The following is a 13,062-nucleotide window of genomic DNA, read 5'->3' as shown; positions in this document are numbered from 1 at the left end:
AGCCGATGACGCCGGCGTCGCTGATGACGGGCGCCCGTCAGCCCTGCAGCGTGTCGGCAGTCCCATGGACGGCTTTGTTTTCGGCCAGTCACCGGCGCCGATTTCAGAGGGCTGGCAGCGTTTCGGTGTGCGCACAGTCGACGATGCGAGCCCGCTCCGCTACCGTCACCGCCGGCGCCGGTGGTCGTCGCTCTCCGGATCAGATTTGCACGTGGAGTTGTGCAAACTTGTCATTTTTGTGTTTCGATTTGCAGCCGTTGTGAAACACGATTGATAAACGCCGGAGCGACGGGCGACGGGCGACGGGTGGCGGACGGTGGCAGCCCGGTGGCTGTTTCGCGTGCGATATCAAGGACAAGGCTGCGCGGCGTGGCATTGTGACTCGACTGCCGTGTCGGCGCCGGGTCGTGGCGGCGCCTCCGTGACCCAGGGCGGTGCAATCCACCCCACACCGCCCCAGGACACAATGGCACACGCACGGCGCCAGTGTCACTGTTTGACCCACATCGGTCAGAACTCAGAACCCAGCGGCCCCGCTGGAACGTGCAAAAACGCCGGCCGGACGCGGCCGCCGCGCCGCACCGCTCGGGGCGTCGGCAGGGGCGTGGAGAAGCGCCCTTTCGGGAAGGGGAACAAGGACAGATGGTCCCTCCCTCGCATTCTTCATTGTATTATGCCAACCCTTCCTGCGCGCGCGGGGCGGCGGCCAGCGCCGCGTCAGGGGAGGGGAGGGGCAGGTGCTGCTCGGTCAGGGAGGGGCGGGCCGCAGAGCTGCGCACGGTCGCAGGACAGAACCCTCCCAGCGCGGTCCCTCCCGACTGCTCTCCGCCGGCCGCTGGTCCTGTTGACGAATGCCCGGCTGGTTGGAATTCGGCCCGGCGTGTGCGGACCCGCGTCAGATGACGCCCCGCGCCCGGCTGCGGCCCGTTGGGACCGCCCCGGGCGGAAGACGATACGCGGCCGCACCGGTCTGCGGGAAGAGGACGCCGCGACTGGGGAGGAGGGAGAGAGGAGAGGGAGGGAGAGCGGAGGGCGGGAGTCGGGTCACGACAGTCCGAGTGTGGTCACTTCAGCCAGCTGGCGGGGTCGCGCCGAGCCGCGTTTCCCGCGCCATCTGCCGCGCTGGCCTTTTTGCAGCAGGCGGCGAAAAACGGCTCGTCGGCTGCGCTCGTGGCGCCGGTGGCGGCAGGCCGTGCCGTCTCCAGACACGATCGAACACCGCTGTTCGGTGACCGTTTTTGAGGCGGTACGGGTCGGTTGGGTCGATTGGCCCGAGCACCACTGCGGTGTCTATTGGTCCGTGCGGTCTCACAGCGGTCACACTACGGCCACTTCCTTACCAATGCAGCTGTCGCCGAAGTGACCGTCATTTTCCTCCGCTGTGCCGCGCCGACGGCGTGTTTAAAAGGACCATTGTACCGCGCCGTGGCGTAGATTGAGCCTGATTTGATTTTAATTACCCGCTTCAACTGCGTCTGTCTATCACGGGTTTCGTCAGCGGCCTGGCCGACCAGCAATGAGCTCACAGCTGCAGTCGCGCGGACTGATTCGGATAGCGAGGGCGGCGCCCGGCCGACCGGCCGGGGCCCACGGACCGCCCTGCGCAAATATTTGCCCGACTGCCTGGCGGCGGCGCCCGCTCGCTCGGTCGGTCGGTCGCTCGGGCGGCCGCACCGACCACGCTCTGTTGTCATGTCGATAAGTTTGTAGGTCAGCGGCGGCGGTCGGGCGGGGGCGGTGGGGTGCCGCGGGCGCTCTGTACCCCGTCACCCTCGGTCGGCGCACGCCTGATTAACAAAGGACCGTGGGTGGGAGCGGGGTGGGGAACAGCAGCGGCCGTGGGAGTCGGCTGCTGACAGCAGGGCCGCCGCGGAGGGTCCCCACAAACCGACCAAAGTGGCAGAGCCAGAGGGGCCTGGAGTGGGTGATCCGTCATCGGTTTTAACCCACCCGGGGTGGTGCCTCAGCCCAGCGCCGTCCTTCTCGGCCCGCCGGACGGACGGGCGTAGCCGCGGCGTGCCTACGTCCCACGCCGCAGGCGGTAAACACGGTACGGGCGGGCCGTGTGAGATTGTGTACGGAGGGCGGCCGCAGCGGGGGCGGGGGCGGCCGTCTGTGGTCCCACACGACCCCCGAGTAGTGTATGAAGAGGGTGGAGCCAGCGTATCTGGCCAGGGTGCAGAACCGCAGTGCAACCTTCAGAGTTCCCGCCTGGCCGTCTGTTTTCTATCAGCTCTACCGTCTGTCTCCACTCAGACCGAGGTCTGCTGATCATCCGCTCCCGACAGAGCTGCCTCTCCCTCTCCCTCTCCCGTCCGGGGGGGGGGGGGCGAGGCCGGCCCCCCTCTACGCCCTCCGGGCGGATGTCCGCTCCTCTCGGCTGTGAATGTGTGTCACGGTCTCTCGCGCCGCACCCATCCGCAGACGTGGCCGGCACTTCATACATATGACCGGTTCGCGCGCTGCCTTATGGATATGGTGTCAGGTAATGCACGACCTATGGTCTTAGCTCGGCTCGTCTAACCCCAAGAGACCACCGGGGACCACCTGGGACCAACTGGCGGACCACCGGGGACCGTTAAGAACCGATGCGCCTCTCGCCGACCGCTTACACCTCGCTCGACGCGCCCGATACATATCAAAGCTGGCACAGATTGAATCCGTGCTGATTTGCAACGCGCTAAGCAGCGCCATAAATGTCGCACTAAGCTGTGGCGCCGCCTGTGCAACCACATGGTAGGCGCCGCCAGCCGGGATGTCCCGGGATAAGTCGCTGGCTCGCTGATCTATCCGCCGTGTTGCGTTACGGGCCGGTGAGATACGATACTGCGGCCGCCGCACCTGCCGGGCGCTGCTCAGCCCGTGTTTGGGGGATACTTTGGTGGGATTTCGGTGTCCGTACGCGCTGTTGGAGATTCGAGCCCCTCGCGTGGGTCGATACAGGTCCAGTGGCGGTCACGACTAGCGGCTCGCCTCGTTTGAGCGACTCCAAGACAATGGCGCGGCGGTTATTGGGCATAACCGGATGCATGACGAATTGCTTATTTGCGCCGGCGCCGAGCGCCTTTGATGTCGCGGCGCGGCGCATCTAATGGTCGCAGAGAGTCGGCGAAAGCACGCCACGCCAGTGCGGCTCGCGAATCGGTCACCGCGGCCGTCACAGCCAGTCTCCGTACGGGCGCGGCTGACGGTCAAACGGGAGGGGCTAGTTAGAACTTCAATGTCATAAAGCCTTCATGTAACCACTCTTTATCTTCGGACTTATGTAAGCGTTTGTGCAAAAGACGAAAATGCACGCTAAATGTGTGACGTTGACCATCATTCGTCAATTCCCTACGCGACTCGGGATCGGTACGCTCACGTCCTGTCCCGGTAACATTTTCCAGTGAGCGGCGCTGGACCACTGCCGGCAGCAACGGTGGCGCCAGGTCTAGCTGACTGAGTCCTGAGGGCGATCAATCAGTGCACGCACATTAAAACATGAGGCAGGAGGAGCCATGGCGCCAGTGACTGCCTCCAACCGGTGACCAAAGCCGTGCAGTGCGCCGGCGGTCCATGCCATTACTGACGACGAAATAAGCGGGTGAAACTGGCTCCCAGTTAGCGCCCAGTCATTATCAAATGGACTGAGCAAACCTTACGAAAGCGTTGTTGGCGTGCCACTTAGCTGTGCCCACCGTCAAGTCGTGTGTCGCTGGGAACTCGCGTTGGTTTGCCTCTCTCTCGGCGCGAGTTTACATTGGCCGGTCGTTTCGTGCACGGCGCGGGACGTGGCCGGGGCGTGCCCGGGGGTGCAGAGGGCGTGCCCCGGGGTAGGGGGAGGGGAGGGGGTGCACCCGGGGCGTGCCGGCCGTAGCCGGGGCGTGCCCGGGGCTGTGGCGTCAGAGGGCGGCTCCCGGTGCGTGGCAGTGCGCCGGGGGGCGGCGGAATCGGGCGGGGTCAGAGGGGGCCGGGAGGGGTCGGGAGGGGGTCGGGTGGGGCCGTGTCACCTTCCGGGCCACTGTGTCAGTCGCACAGACCGCCCTTTCCCGGGACAACGTAGTGGGGCCTGCAGGTCTGGCTAAAACGTGGGCCAGTCAGCAGCGGGAGGTAAAACGCAGTCATATTGCCGGCCGGTGACGGGGACCGGGCCGTTATCAGTGATAGTGATGGGGATTGTGATGCCGTGACGGTGAGTCGGTGACGCAGTGACAACTCTGGAGAACCCGTCCCAGGTAGCGAGGATGATTGCCTCAGTGTGCCGCGGCACCACTGTTTCGTGTTACCGACGCGTGGAATCGCCGACTCCAATTTTTGTCCGGGCATATCAGACTAATGGCTCTGTGTTGGGAGTAACGGTTGTTTCTCAACTGACTATGCAATCAGCATTTGTAAAGAGAAAAAAGTGAATGTTGAGAGAGTGAGAGATGATGCCGGAAAAACTAGTGATTCCGACCGTAAAATCTGTCCGTTGCACTGTTTGACCTCGAGATATGGCTGGCTCAAGGTCCAGGCCCGTTTGTCGCTGTCAGGGCCACCATTTGTCGAGTGCCGTGCCCTTCCAGCCGATCCCAGCCCAGCCGGGCCGGGCCGGAGGGGCGGGCCAAACCTCGCCACTGCACACACACACTCACAGGCAGACACACACACAAACGCACACAAATCGCCTCACGTCCCGACTGGCCCCGTAAAAACGCGCCGACCAGCGCCGCCCCGAACATCGCCGGTCGGCGGCGAATCCTGCGCGCGCGCCGCGAAACTGGCACAAGGCTGTGCGGTTGGCGAAGCGGGCGGGAGGGAGGAGGGGAGATGGGCCCGTTGATGTTCCGACCCCACCACCGCCGGCCGGTGACGGAGCTCATAGGCTGCAGTTGACGGCGTCAGAAACAGCGGTGAAGTGTCGCTATCCACCGCCGGCGCCTGAGCTAAAACACACAGTTGACAACCATATTGATTTATTGATATAGTCCCAGACCTTTCCCATTCCCTCGCCCACCTATTTTCCTTATCGGTCCCTCACTCCACCCACAAGTCTTCCCTCGTCCGCCGTGTGACGTACGTCGGCCCGTCGCCAGCCGCCGTCATCCGTCCACTGGCCGCGATTAATTGAGCCATGCATCAGGTGTGTCAGGCCGTTACTCCAGGCTCGCGCTTGCCACGAGCCTGGCCGCCCGGACAAGTCAGTGATCCGTGACTGGTCGGCGACGCCCGTGAACTGACCGTGACCAACGACCCGCGACCCGTGACCGGTCCTTTCATACGGTCACGAGGCACCCATGGACTGTAAATCCCGCCGAACTGACCACTGACCTCAGTTACAAAGGTCAGTGTTAAACTGACCACTGGCCGTCTCTTCGTGACTGGCCGTCTCTTCGTGACAATGAGCGGTTCGTTCGTGACAATTCGTGACCGTGACCGTGACCCGTGTACCTATATCCGTGTCTGTGTCCGTGAGTGACTGGGTGTGACTGACCGGGTCTGTATTTTTGTTCCAGGTCTCGCCTGCTTTCCTGTTCAATGGTGACGGTGGCAGCCGCCGCCGGGCTGCACTAGCCGCCCCGAGCCACCTCGCCCCCTGAGGTCACCCGAGGTCACCAGAGGTCACCGAGGTAACCGAGGTCACCGCTGGTCACCGGTTCCGGCCCACGGTCACCATTCCGGCCGCGTTGTTTTCCACAGCGCCGTACTGCGGCGGTCAGCTGAAGCCTGCATCGATGCACGCAGAAATGACGTCCAAAGAGGTGGGTCAAACGCCCTCGGCGGAGAGCTAATGTTAACTCTAGCCAGCTTAGTGACAAAAACGCAAGGAGATTCGTTGTACTAATAGAAGAATATATTCCTGCACACGCAATATTTGAATGAGCATGCGATAAAATTGGAAGCTGCGGCAGCATGAGTCCAAATTTGGCCGGTGCACAATGAACTGAAGAATGCAACACACTGAGCGAGTTAATGGCGGTAAAATAGCTGCAAAGGGGGATGCACCGGCGTATTGTTACCATGCACGCTTCGATGACCTACAACATGTGTGGCATGACTCACAGATCAGACAAATGATCAGTGTGATTGATTCGTAGTCTGTAAAATGTTTACTGACAAAACTGTCTCTGTTTAATTTGTCAATGGTTTGAGCGCTTGACGACATACGGGCTCGTTTCAAAAGGTCGCCACGAGGTTTAAGTGAGAGCGTATCACTGGCAAATCGCCGCTGGGTGCATCGTGGTTCGTTTCCATGCGGAACACACAATCTGCCTCTGAGCGTGGCTGGACGCTTTTGAATTGCACCCACAGGGCAAAACATATCGAACGGCAGGGCCATCCGTTTTTTATCCGTTCAATAATCGTGCAGGAACGTTGGACTATAAATCTGGCGGCCGCTATCGTATCCTTGATCTGTAGGCAGCGCCCGTGTGGCGGCGGTCGCGTGGGGTGCGGCGCGGCGCGATATTTCTATCTGTCGCACCATTGTTCGCGTTTTGGTGCGGCGGCGCGCCGCTCGACCCGGGCCGGTTTGGACGGGGTGGGGCGGAACGGCCGAGGGAGGACGCCGAACAAAGTGGTCGCCTCGGGACGCCGGGCGCAGTGGGTCCCTCGGCTATGGTATGCGCCGCGACTGGTCGCGGATCAGGTTCGTAGGGCGGTGCCGGCCGCGCCGCCCCGCCCCCGTCCGCGCCGCCGCCGCTCCAGTTGCCAAGTGGAGCTGAAGTCCGTGCCGCCGGTCACCACCCGTACCCGTCACCGCTTCGTCATCGTCCCGCCGCCCATAGCGCCACCGTCCCGATAGCGTCGGTACTTCTGAGTAATCACGACCCCGGCCAGTCACCAGCTCAGCTGCGCACGCTAGCTACACCGACCACTAAAACTCCCGACTAGATTTCGTATTTTTAACTGAAAATGCGCGTAAATGGGCGGGCCCGCCCGCGAAGAACCAGTTTCTGATCTTCGATGGAGCGAGCTGATTAGGGCGTGGCCCGTCGCTCCCACCTGGGGAACGCAAGGAACGTTGAACCGCGTACGGCGCAGCGACAACCTGCGCTTTGTTAGGAACACAGACGGACTCGGAATCCCAGTGGAATTTCAGTGGGATTTGGAGTAGAATCGGAATTAGAATGGAGTCGCCTGGTGAGCGAGCCGCCGGTCGCCAGTTGGGACACCCATGACGCGGCGATTTCCGCTCCAGATGCGTTTCTTGGGAAAAGGTGAGCGCGGGGCGCCCCACCCCAGTGTCGCTACTACCGCCGCCGGCTGCTCACCGGGCCGGATGGGACACCGCCGGCTCCCACCCACCCATATGATGCCAGCGGTCATTTTCCAGGGCGCTGCGCATAGCGTTTTAGGTGGCCGTCTCCCCTACTTTCTCCGGGCCTGGATTACCGTAATTCCTAGCAATGCCGGTGTTTTGTGCTCATTTTCGACGCCGCTGATAAATGACAGAATAGGTGTGATTGATCGATGTCACATGATTTTATGATGCGTTCGTCCCCGTTAGTCACAGTAGTTTGCCTAGACAGTTTGAGAAAAGGACCCACGTCTGTCAGTTTGAAATGGATGGTGCATGCGTAGTCATTCTTTTACGGCGTATTTTCCATTACCATCATTAACCGAAACAAGCTGGTCAACGTTCGATCATTTTTCGCCGTAGCGTGGATATTTTTAATGGGCCGGACCAATTAAACTTTCGTTTGTGAGCTCATCTGTTGCTGATTTCCCTGCGGCCTGTCTGTACCATGAGTTTCTCCTCTCGCCATCGAGCGGACGGCCGTCAAAACGTTCATGCAAATGCCGCGGCGGTAATGTTTCTTCAACTGACGCCGGTGGCATGTTTACGAACTGCTTACCGCGGTGTTATAACGCCATAACTAACCGATTCCAGGTTAAAAGGCTCGTCGCCGGCGCATCGCAAAGCGCACATTTTCAAGGCTGGCCGGCTGGCCGGTCGGTCGGTCAGTCGGGTGGCTGTCGCCGGACCTACCGTCGGCAAGTGGCCGACCTCCGGGGCCGACCCCGTTACTTGGCATAATAAAACTCGGCATCCAATGGCCATTAGCATATCCCATCCGCGTTGCGTGTCCTTGCCACAAATCGGCCCCCACAGCCGGCTCGAAGCCATTGCAGCGGAGACGACTGTGCCGCCGTCATAGGGGCCATCTGCAGCGCTGTACGATTGAAAAAAGACCTCTATCACTTGGCTCGTTACCAGAGGTCGCATCAGTCGTAAACCATTAGATATAATTAAATCCAATTCGTCTGTGTGGTCGAGGAGGCGGCGGTAAGGCGGCGCCGCTCCCGAGACGGACAATGGCCGGGTGTAATAGTTTGACCATCATTCAACGGGTGTCGTACGCCGCTCGAAAAACTACCCACTATCACAGCCGAATGATGATGAAGCGTGCCATTATGTCACCTCTGGTAGAGGCTTTCACGCGCAGTGCAGCGCCAATTAGAGTCGGCACACTCTGAGAAATGTCTCGTACCGACTCGTGAACAATGCCCGAGCATGAAGCCTCAATTACATGAGAACATCCAGCCGATCCGATCATTTAGAATCTCGTCGGCATTACACAGCAATTATAATTACTGTAATGACGGTAGCACATTTAACGATGTCTCCGGTGGGGGCCGATTGAATTTATGATGCTCACTGTACACGACACACTAATGTTGGGTTGTCCAGCGTCGTGCCGGACTCAAGTGCTGAGCTCGAACCACTCATGGCAGCGGCAAAGCAGCGGCCGGCGCCTTCTTTGATGGGAGAAACCGGCAGAAGGTTATTTTACATTTTACTCCCGGGCGTGACGACCTGATAAATACCTGTTTATCATCCTAGTTCACTATCATGCATTAAATCGGCATCGTTATTGGTACATCACTAATCGTACCAGCTGTGGTTGGGCGCAAACACATCAGAGAGACGAGCTCGTAACAATGCATGTGGTCCCTCGGCGGGCTTTACTGCTTGTTAGCCTGATTTTAAGCGGCCCTAAATTCTCTGTTTGCGTCTCATTGGCGTTTAGTATCGATTTTGTGACCGAGCGGTCGGGGCGTCTCGCTCGTAGGACGGGCGCGTTTAGTGGGTTTACTGCGCTCCGACCCGGCAGGTCGCTCTCCGGCCACCCCGGTGGTCTACGGATGGGGTCAGGACGAACCAACCCGCTCCCGGACTCCGCCCTGTCTCCGCCGCTACTCCGCGCGCGGAGAGCACCCAGATGACGCCCCGATACGGCGAATCCCCATCCGTCTTGGTACGGAGAATGCCGCCGGCCGCACCATCTCCGGTCACGACTCTGCGGACCGCGCGGCGGATCTCAACCCTTCTCCCTCCGGTCCTAAACCGTTGGCCGGTGGGCCGGCGGGTGGCACTGCCGCTGCCGGCCGCAGCGTGTCATCAGCAACACCTCAGCTCTGTGGTTATCCCACATCAGGCGCCATCGAGCCGGGCTGTTATCGCGCCGAGCTGACATAACCGCACCGCCCAACGGCCTCTACGGCCACCACCCGAGCCGGCGCTCGTTTTACGCGGGTTTTCCTTGGCCGCGCGCTGGGAGCGGCGGTCGGGCGCCGTGACTGCTGCTCAGCTGGAGATCGTCCCAAATACAGTCATTTGCTCAGGTGCAGCGGGCTGGCGGTGACACGTGCCCCGCGGCGGGGGCGGGGGCTCCCTGCGGCAGCTCCGGCCGGCCCTCAGAACTGCGCTGTGCCGCCCCGCGGCCCGGGTGGGTGGCATTGCTGGCCTACCGTGCCGACCCTCGCCGGGCCGGTCTAGCTCCGTGCAGCGGCGCCGAGCGTGGCACGGGCTTTCCCGACCGCGCGGCCCCGGGTGACAGCGCGGCGCCCGGCCGTTTCGGCGGCCAGTTTGGGGCCACATCCGCCCCCGACCGGGTCATTGCGAACACACTATGGCCCAGAATGGCCCATGGTACCAGTTTGGGCCAATTAAACAACTTCAGGCGCGGTGGTCTGCGGTTGAACGCCGCTATAGTGGGTACTGAGGCTTGAAACTCTCACGACATTGCTCGGGTGGTGCGTTATCATAGCGGGGCGTAGACGTTGGAACTGGAGTACAGAACCGAAACAGGTTGCCGGGCCACGCCCTGCCCGCTGTAGGCACTCGTTTATTCGATGTTCATGGTTTCAAACAGCCTGCAATATAGAGTTCCATTAGACATCATCAATCGAGCTATAAGCGGGTCGCTTCCTCTGATTAAATTTCCCCTCAGTGTCGGCATCCCGCGGCTGTTTTGGGTTGCGGAGCTTAGCGATGGTCGGCGGGCGGGACTTTCTGGCAGAGAGGGCCAGGGCCGGCCCAGCGGCCACTCGACGCAGTTTTAGCGACAAGCACTCGAAGCGACTGAGAGGCTTCAGATCTTATCGCGTTGTGCAGAGATTTCGCGTGGGGTTCTGTTGAGATCTTCCTTGGAAATGTTTCGCAAAGAACGTTTCTTGAAATGGTGTTGTTTGAACGGAACTTATTTGTGGCAATAAAAACATATCAGTTTCGTGAATGCGCTGATGTTTCGTGGCGATATTCTGGGCGTGTTCGGCGCGCGGTCGGATCTATCGCCGGCTCGGTTTTTCCTGCGGCGCGGACCCCTCCTGTGGAGGTCGGGCGGCGCCGGTCGGCTGCCGAGCTGCTACAGCCCGGGCCGGGAGCTGCCACAGCTCCGGGAGCGCTGCCCTGCCGACGGTACGCCAGGCTGTGAGTTATGAGACATCGGCAGCCACCCGGTGGGGTTGGCCCGCTCGGCAGCTGGTCTGGCACGCTGTGCTGTGCTCTGCGGTGCGCCGAGGTGGTGGAGGAATCAGTGAGGTGAAGCGATGTTCCTTGGTGAGAAACCGGACACCCAGTGATATCGTGATATATCATCGACCGATATCCACCCCACTCGTGATAGTGGAGTCTCCTAACCACCAGATAGAAACTCCACCAACCGTCTGACCAAAAACAAACGAGATAGTTAAACAACACCGGACCTGATCGGTAATTCATCTCAGACCACCTACCTAAAAAACGACCCACAAAAAAACTGAACCACTTCTCTAACACCTGTACCGGTGTTCAGACCATGTAAAACACACGGCTCTCTGAATCTCTCTTCCCTCGCCGCGGTGGCGAGTCAGAGCCGACAGATGTGCGGCGGACCCACCGGTATCCGGCCACCGTGCATTAATTACACAGTGATTGGCGGCTTGTGACGTGCGATATCCGCCCACCGACGGCTGTGTGACGTCTACTGTGACGTCCAGGCTGTGTCTGATGTGTGATGTCTGCCCTCTGGCTGACGTGCCATCTGTTAATGTTTGTGACTTACATTTTGTGATAGATGTGTAAGATGTTATTTTTGTGTTGTTGTTTTGAAAGCTAGATTTTATTATTTATCCTGTCGTCCTCGTTCCGCATGCTTGTCGTCTCGTTTACCACTGCTTTGCACATGAAATTCACTAGCTGCCTCCTGTGCTACACAGTTGTGCTGTCTGATGTAACAACTGCCATAACTGACGTCTGTGACGTTGCCCGGCAGGCCGACTGCGCCCCAGAGCAGATGGAGCCGGTGGACCTCAGCATCAACAAGTTGACGGCTGCCGGCCACGCGCGACTCAAGGAGGCCACCCGGCCGGACGTCGTGCTGAACATCCCCCACTTCACCTCCAGCGAGCTCACCGTCATCAAGACAGGTGAGAACAGCGCGGGGACTGCGCGGCACGGTCCTGGGCGGGGCGGTCCCGGCGGGCGGGGCGACGGCTGTGGGAAGCGGGCGGCGGGCGTGCTAGCCGCCGGCGGTTTCGGAATGCGTTCGGGGCGATACGGACAGTGCGGCGGCCCGGTCGTGTGCCGTTGCCAGTGTCAATGGTGCAGATGGAGCGCAGATAGGGTGGGGCGACATTGACCTGGTTGCCGCCGCCTGTTCCGCCATCACAATCGCACGGGTAGGGGCGGGGAGGCCGATGGGGTGCGGGCGACACGCTGCGGGGGGGGGGGGGCACACGCAACTGGTCCTGTCGTACCCCGGGTCTCTCTGAATTATGTTGGTATCTGCAGTATTGCATACTGGCGAGCCACTCTAACACCTCCAGGTATTTCCTAGAGGTGACCTGGCCAGATCACTGCTTGCTGACCCGACCTGCACGTCCCAGTACGATGGGCGGTTCGGGGAGTGTGGCCCGGGCCGCTCTGCCCGCCGGCGCCGGGCTGCGAGCTCAGCCGGGTCTCTAACTGGTGACCCCTGACCTGTAGCGGGCCGGCCCGGGGTTCCCACACCCTCCCTCGGCGGCCGACCCACTGTGCAGTCTCATTACACAAGAATCGTGCCAAAACACAACCAGTAATGGCAGCCTTGGCGGCCAAATTTATCGCTCCCCAGGCAGACATCGATCGTAATTGTAATTACTTTTATACGGGGCACGCGTGTCGGAGCGTGGTAAGCGACCATCGCCGGGCGGCGGCGGGGGCGGGGGCGGGGGCGGGGGCGGCAGGGCGCGGTCGGCAGGACGGCGCCGCCGGCGGCCCGGGAGTGCCGCCGAGCTGACGGCAGTGCCGTGTCTCGGCCATAGCGCCGCCGCCGGCGGGCGTCGTGTCGACCCACTCGGTCGGCCCTGGCGGCGCGCGAGGCTCGTAACTCGCCGCCGGAGCTGGCCGCTGTAACTCAATGGTGGCCGGGTGGCAGCGCACCGCCGGCGGTGCTCCTCAGCGGGACGCCGATCGAGTCGTGCGGTCAATGGCGCGCTTGTCGCCCCATCGACGGCCGCCGCCGCCGACTACTGGCTATCCCGTCCGGTTGGAAGTGTTGTATCGGCCGTCCGCCTTCAGTAGTCGGCCCTCCGACCGGACGCCGCGCCCTGTACCCGCCCTCACCCTCCACCGCCGCCGCGCCGCCGCCGACGAGTTTTCCGCTGACCTTGGCTGCGCCGACGTCAGGGCCCGGGCGGGTGGCGAGGAGGAATTAAATTACCCTCGCTTCGTGTGATTACGCATGTTTTCCGAGGCGGCGCTCCTCGCTTTCCGCCATCGTCGGGCGAGGCGCTTTGGGCGCGGCGCGGCGCCGAGCCGCACAAGGTCAGGGTTACCGGCGGCCGGCGCGACTTCAT

At 61.3% G+C, this 13,062-nt stretch overlaps 1 protein-coding gene across 2 annotated transcripts in view; it reads left to right on the top strand.

Moving 5' to 3' along the window:
• Positions 1-13,062, top strand: part of LOC122372373 (Krueppel-like factor 8) — a 73,012-nt gene that overhangs the window by 31,359 nt on the left and 28,591 nt on the right. For both annotated transcript variants that reach the window (XM_043349495.1, XM_043349494.1), the window contains exons 2-3: positions 5,475-5,720; positions 11,499-11,652. In XM_043349495.1, the coding sequence (XP_043205430.1) occupies positions 5,694-5,720; positions 11,499-11,652 (181 nt within the window). In that variant the 5' untranslated portion in view covers positions 5,475-5,693. The remainder of the gene's footprint in view (positions 1-5,474; positions 5,721-11,498; positions 11,653-13,062) is intronic.

Source organism: Amphibalanus amphitrite, unplaced genomic scaffold (assembly GCF_019059575.1).
Source record: "Amphibalanus amphitrite isolate SeventyFive unplaced genomic scaffold, NRLGWU_Aamphi_draft 001353F_arrow, whole genome shotgun sequence".
Classification (NCBI taxonomy): domain Eukaryota; kingdom Metazoa; phylum Arthropoda; class Thecostraca; order Balanomorpha; family Balanidae; genus Amphibalanus; species Amphibalanus amphitrite.
The sequence above is the reverse complement of the archived record's forward strand: the minus strand, read 5'-3'. Positions and strand labels throughout refer to the sequence as shown.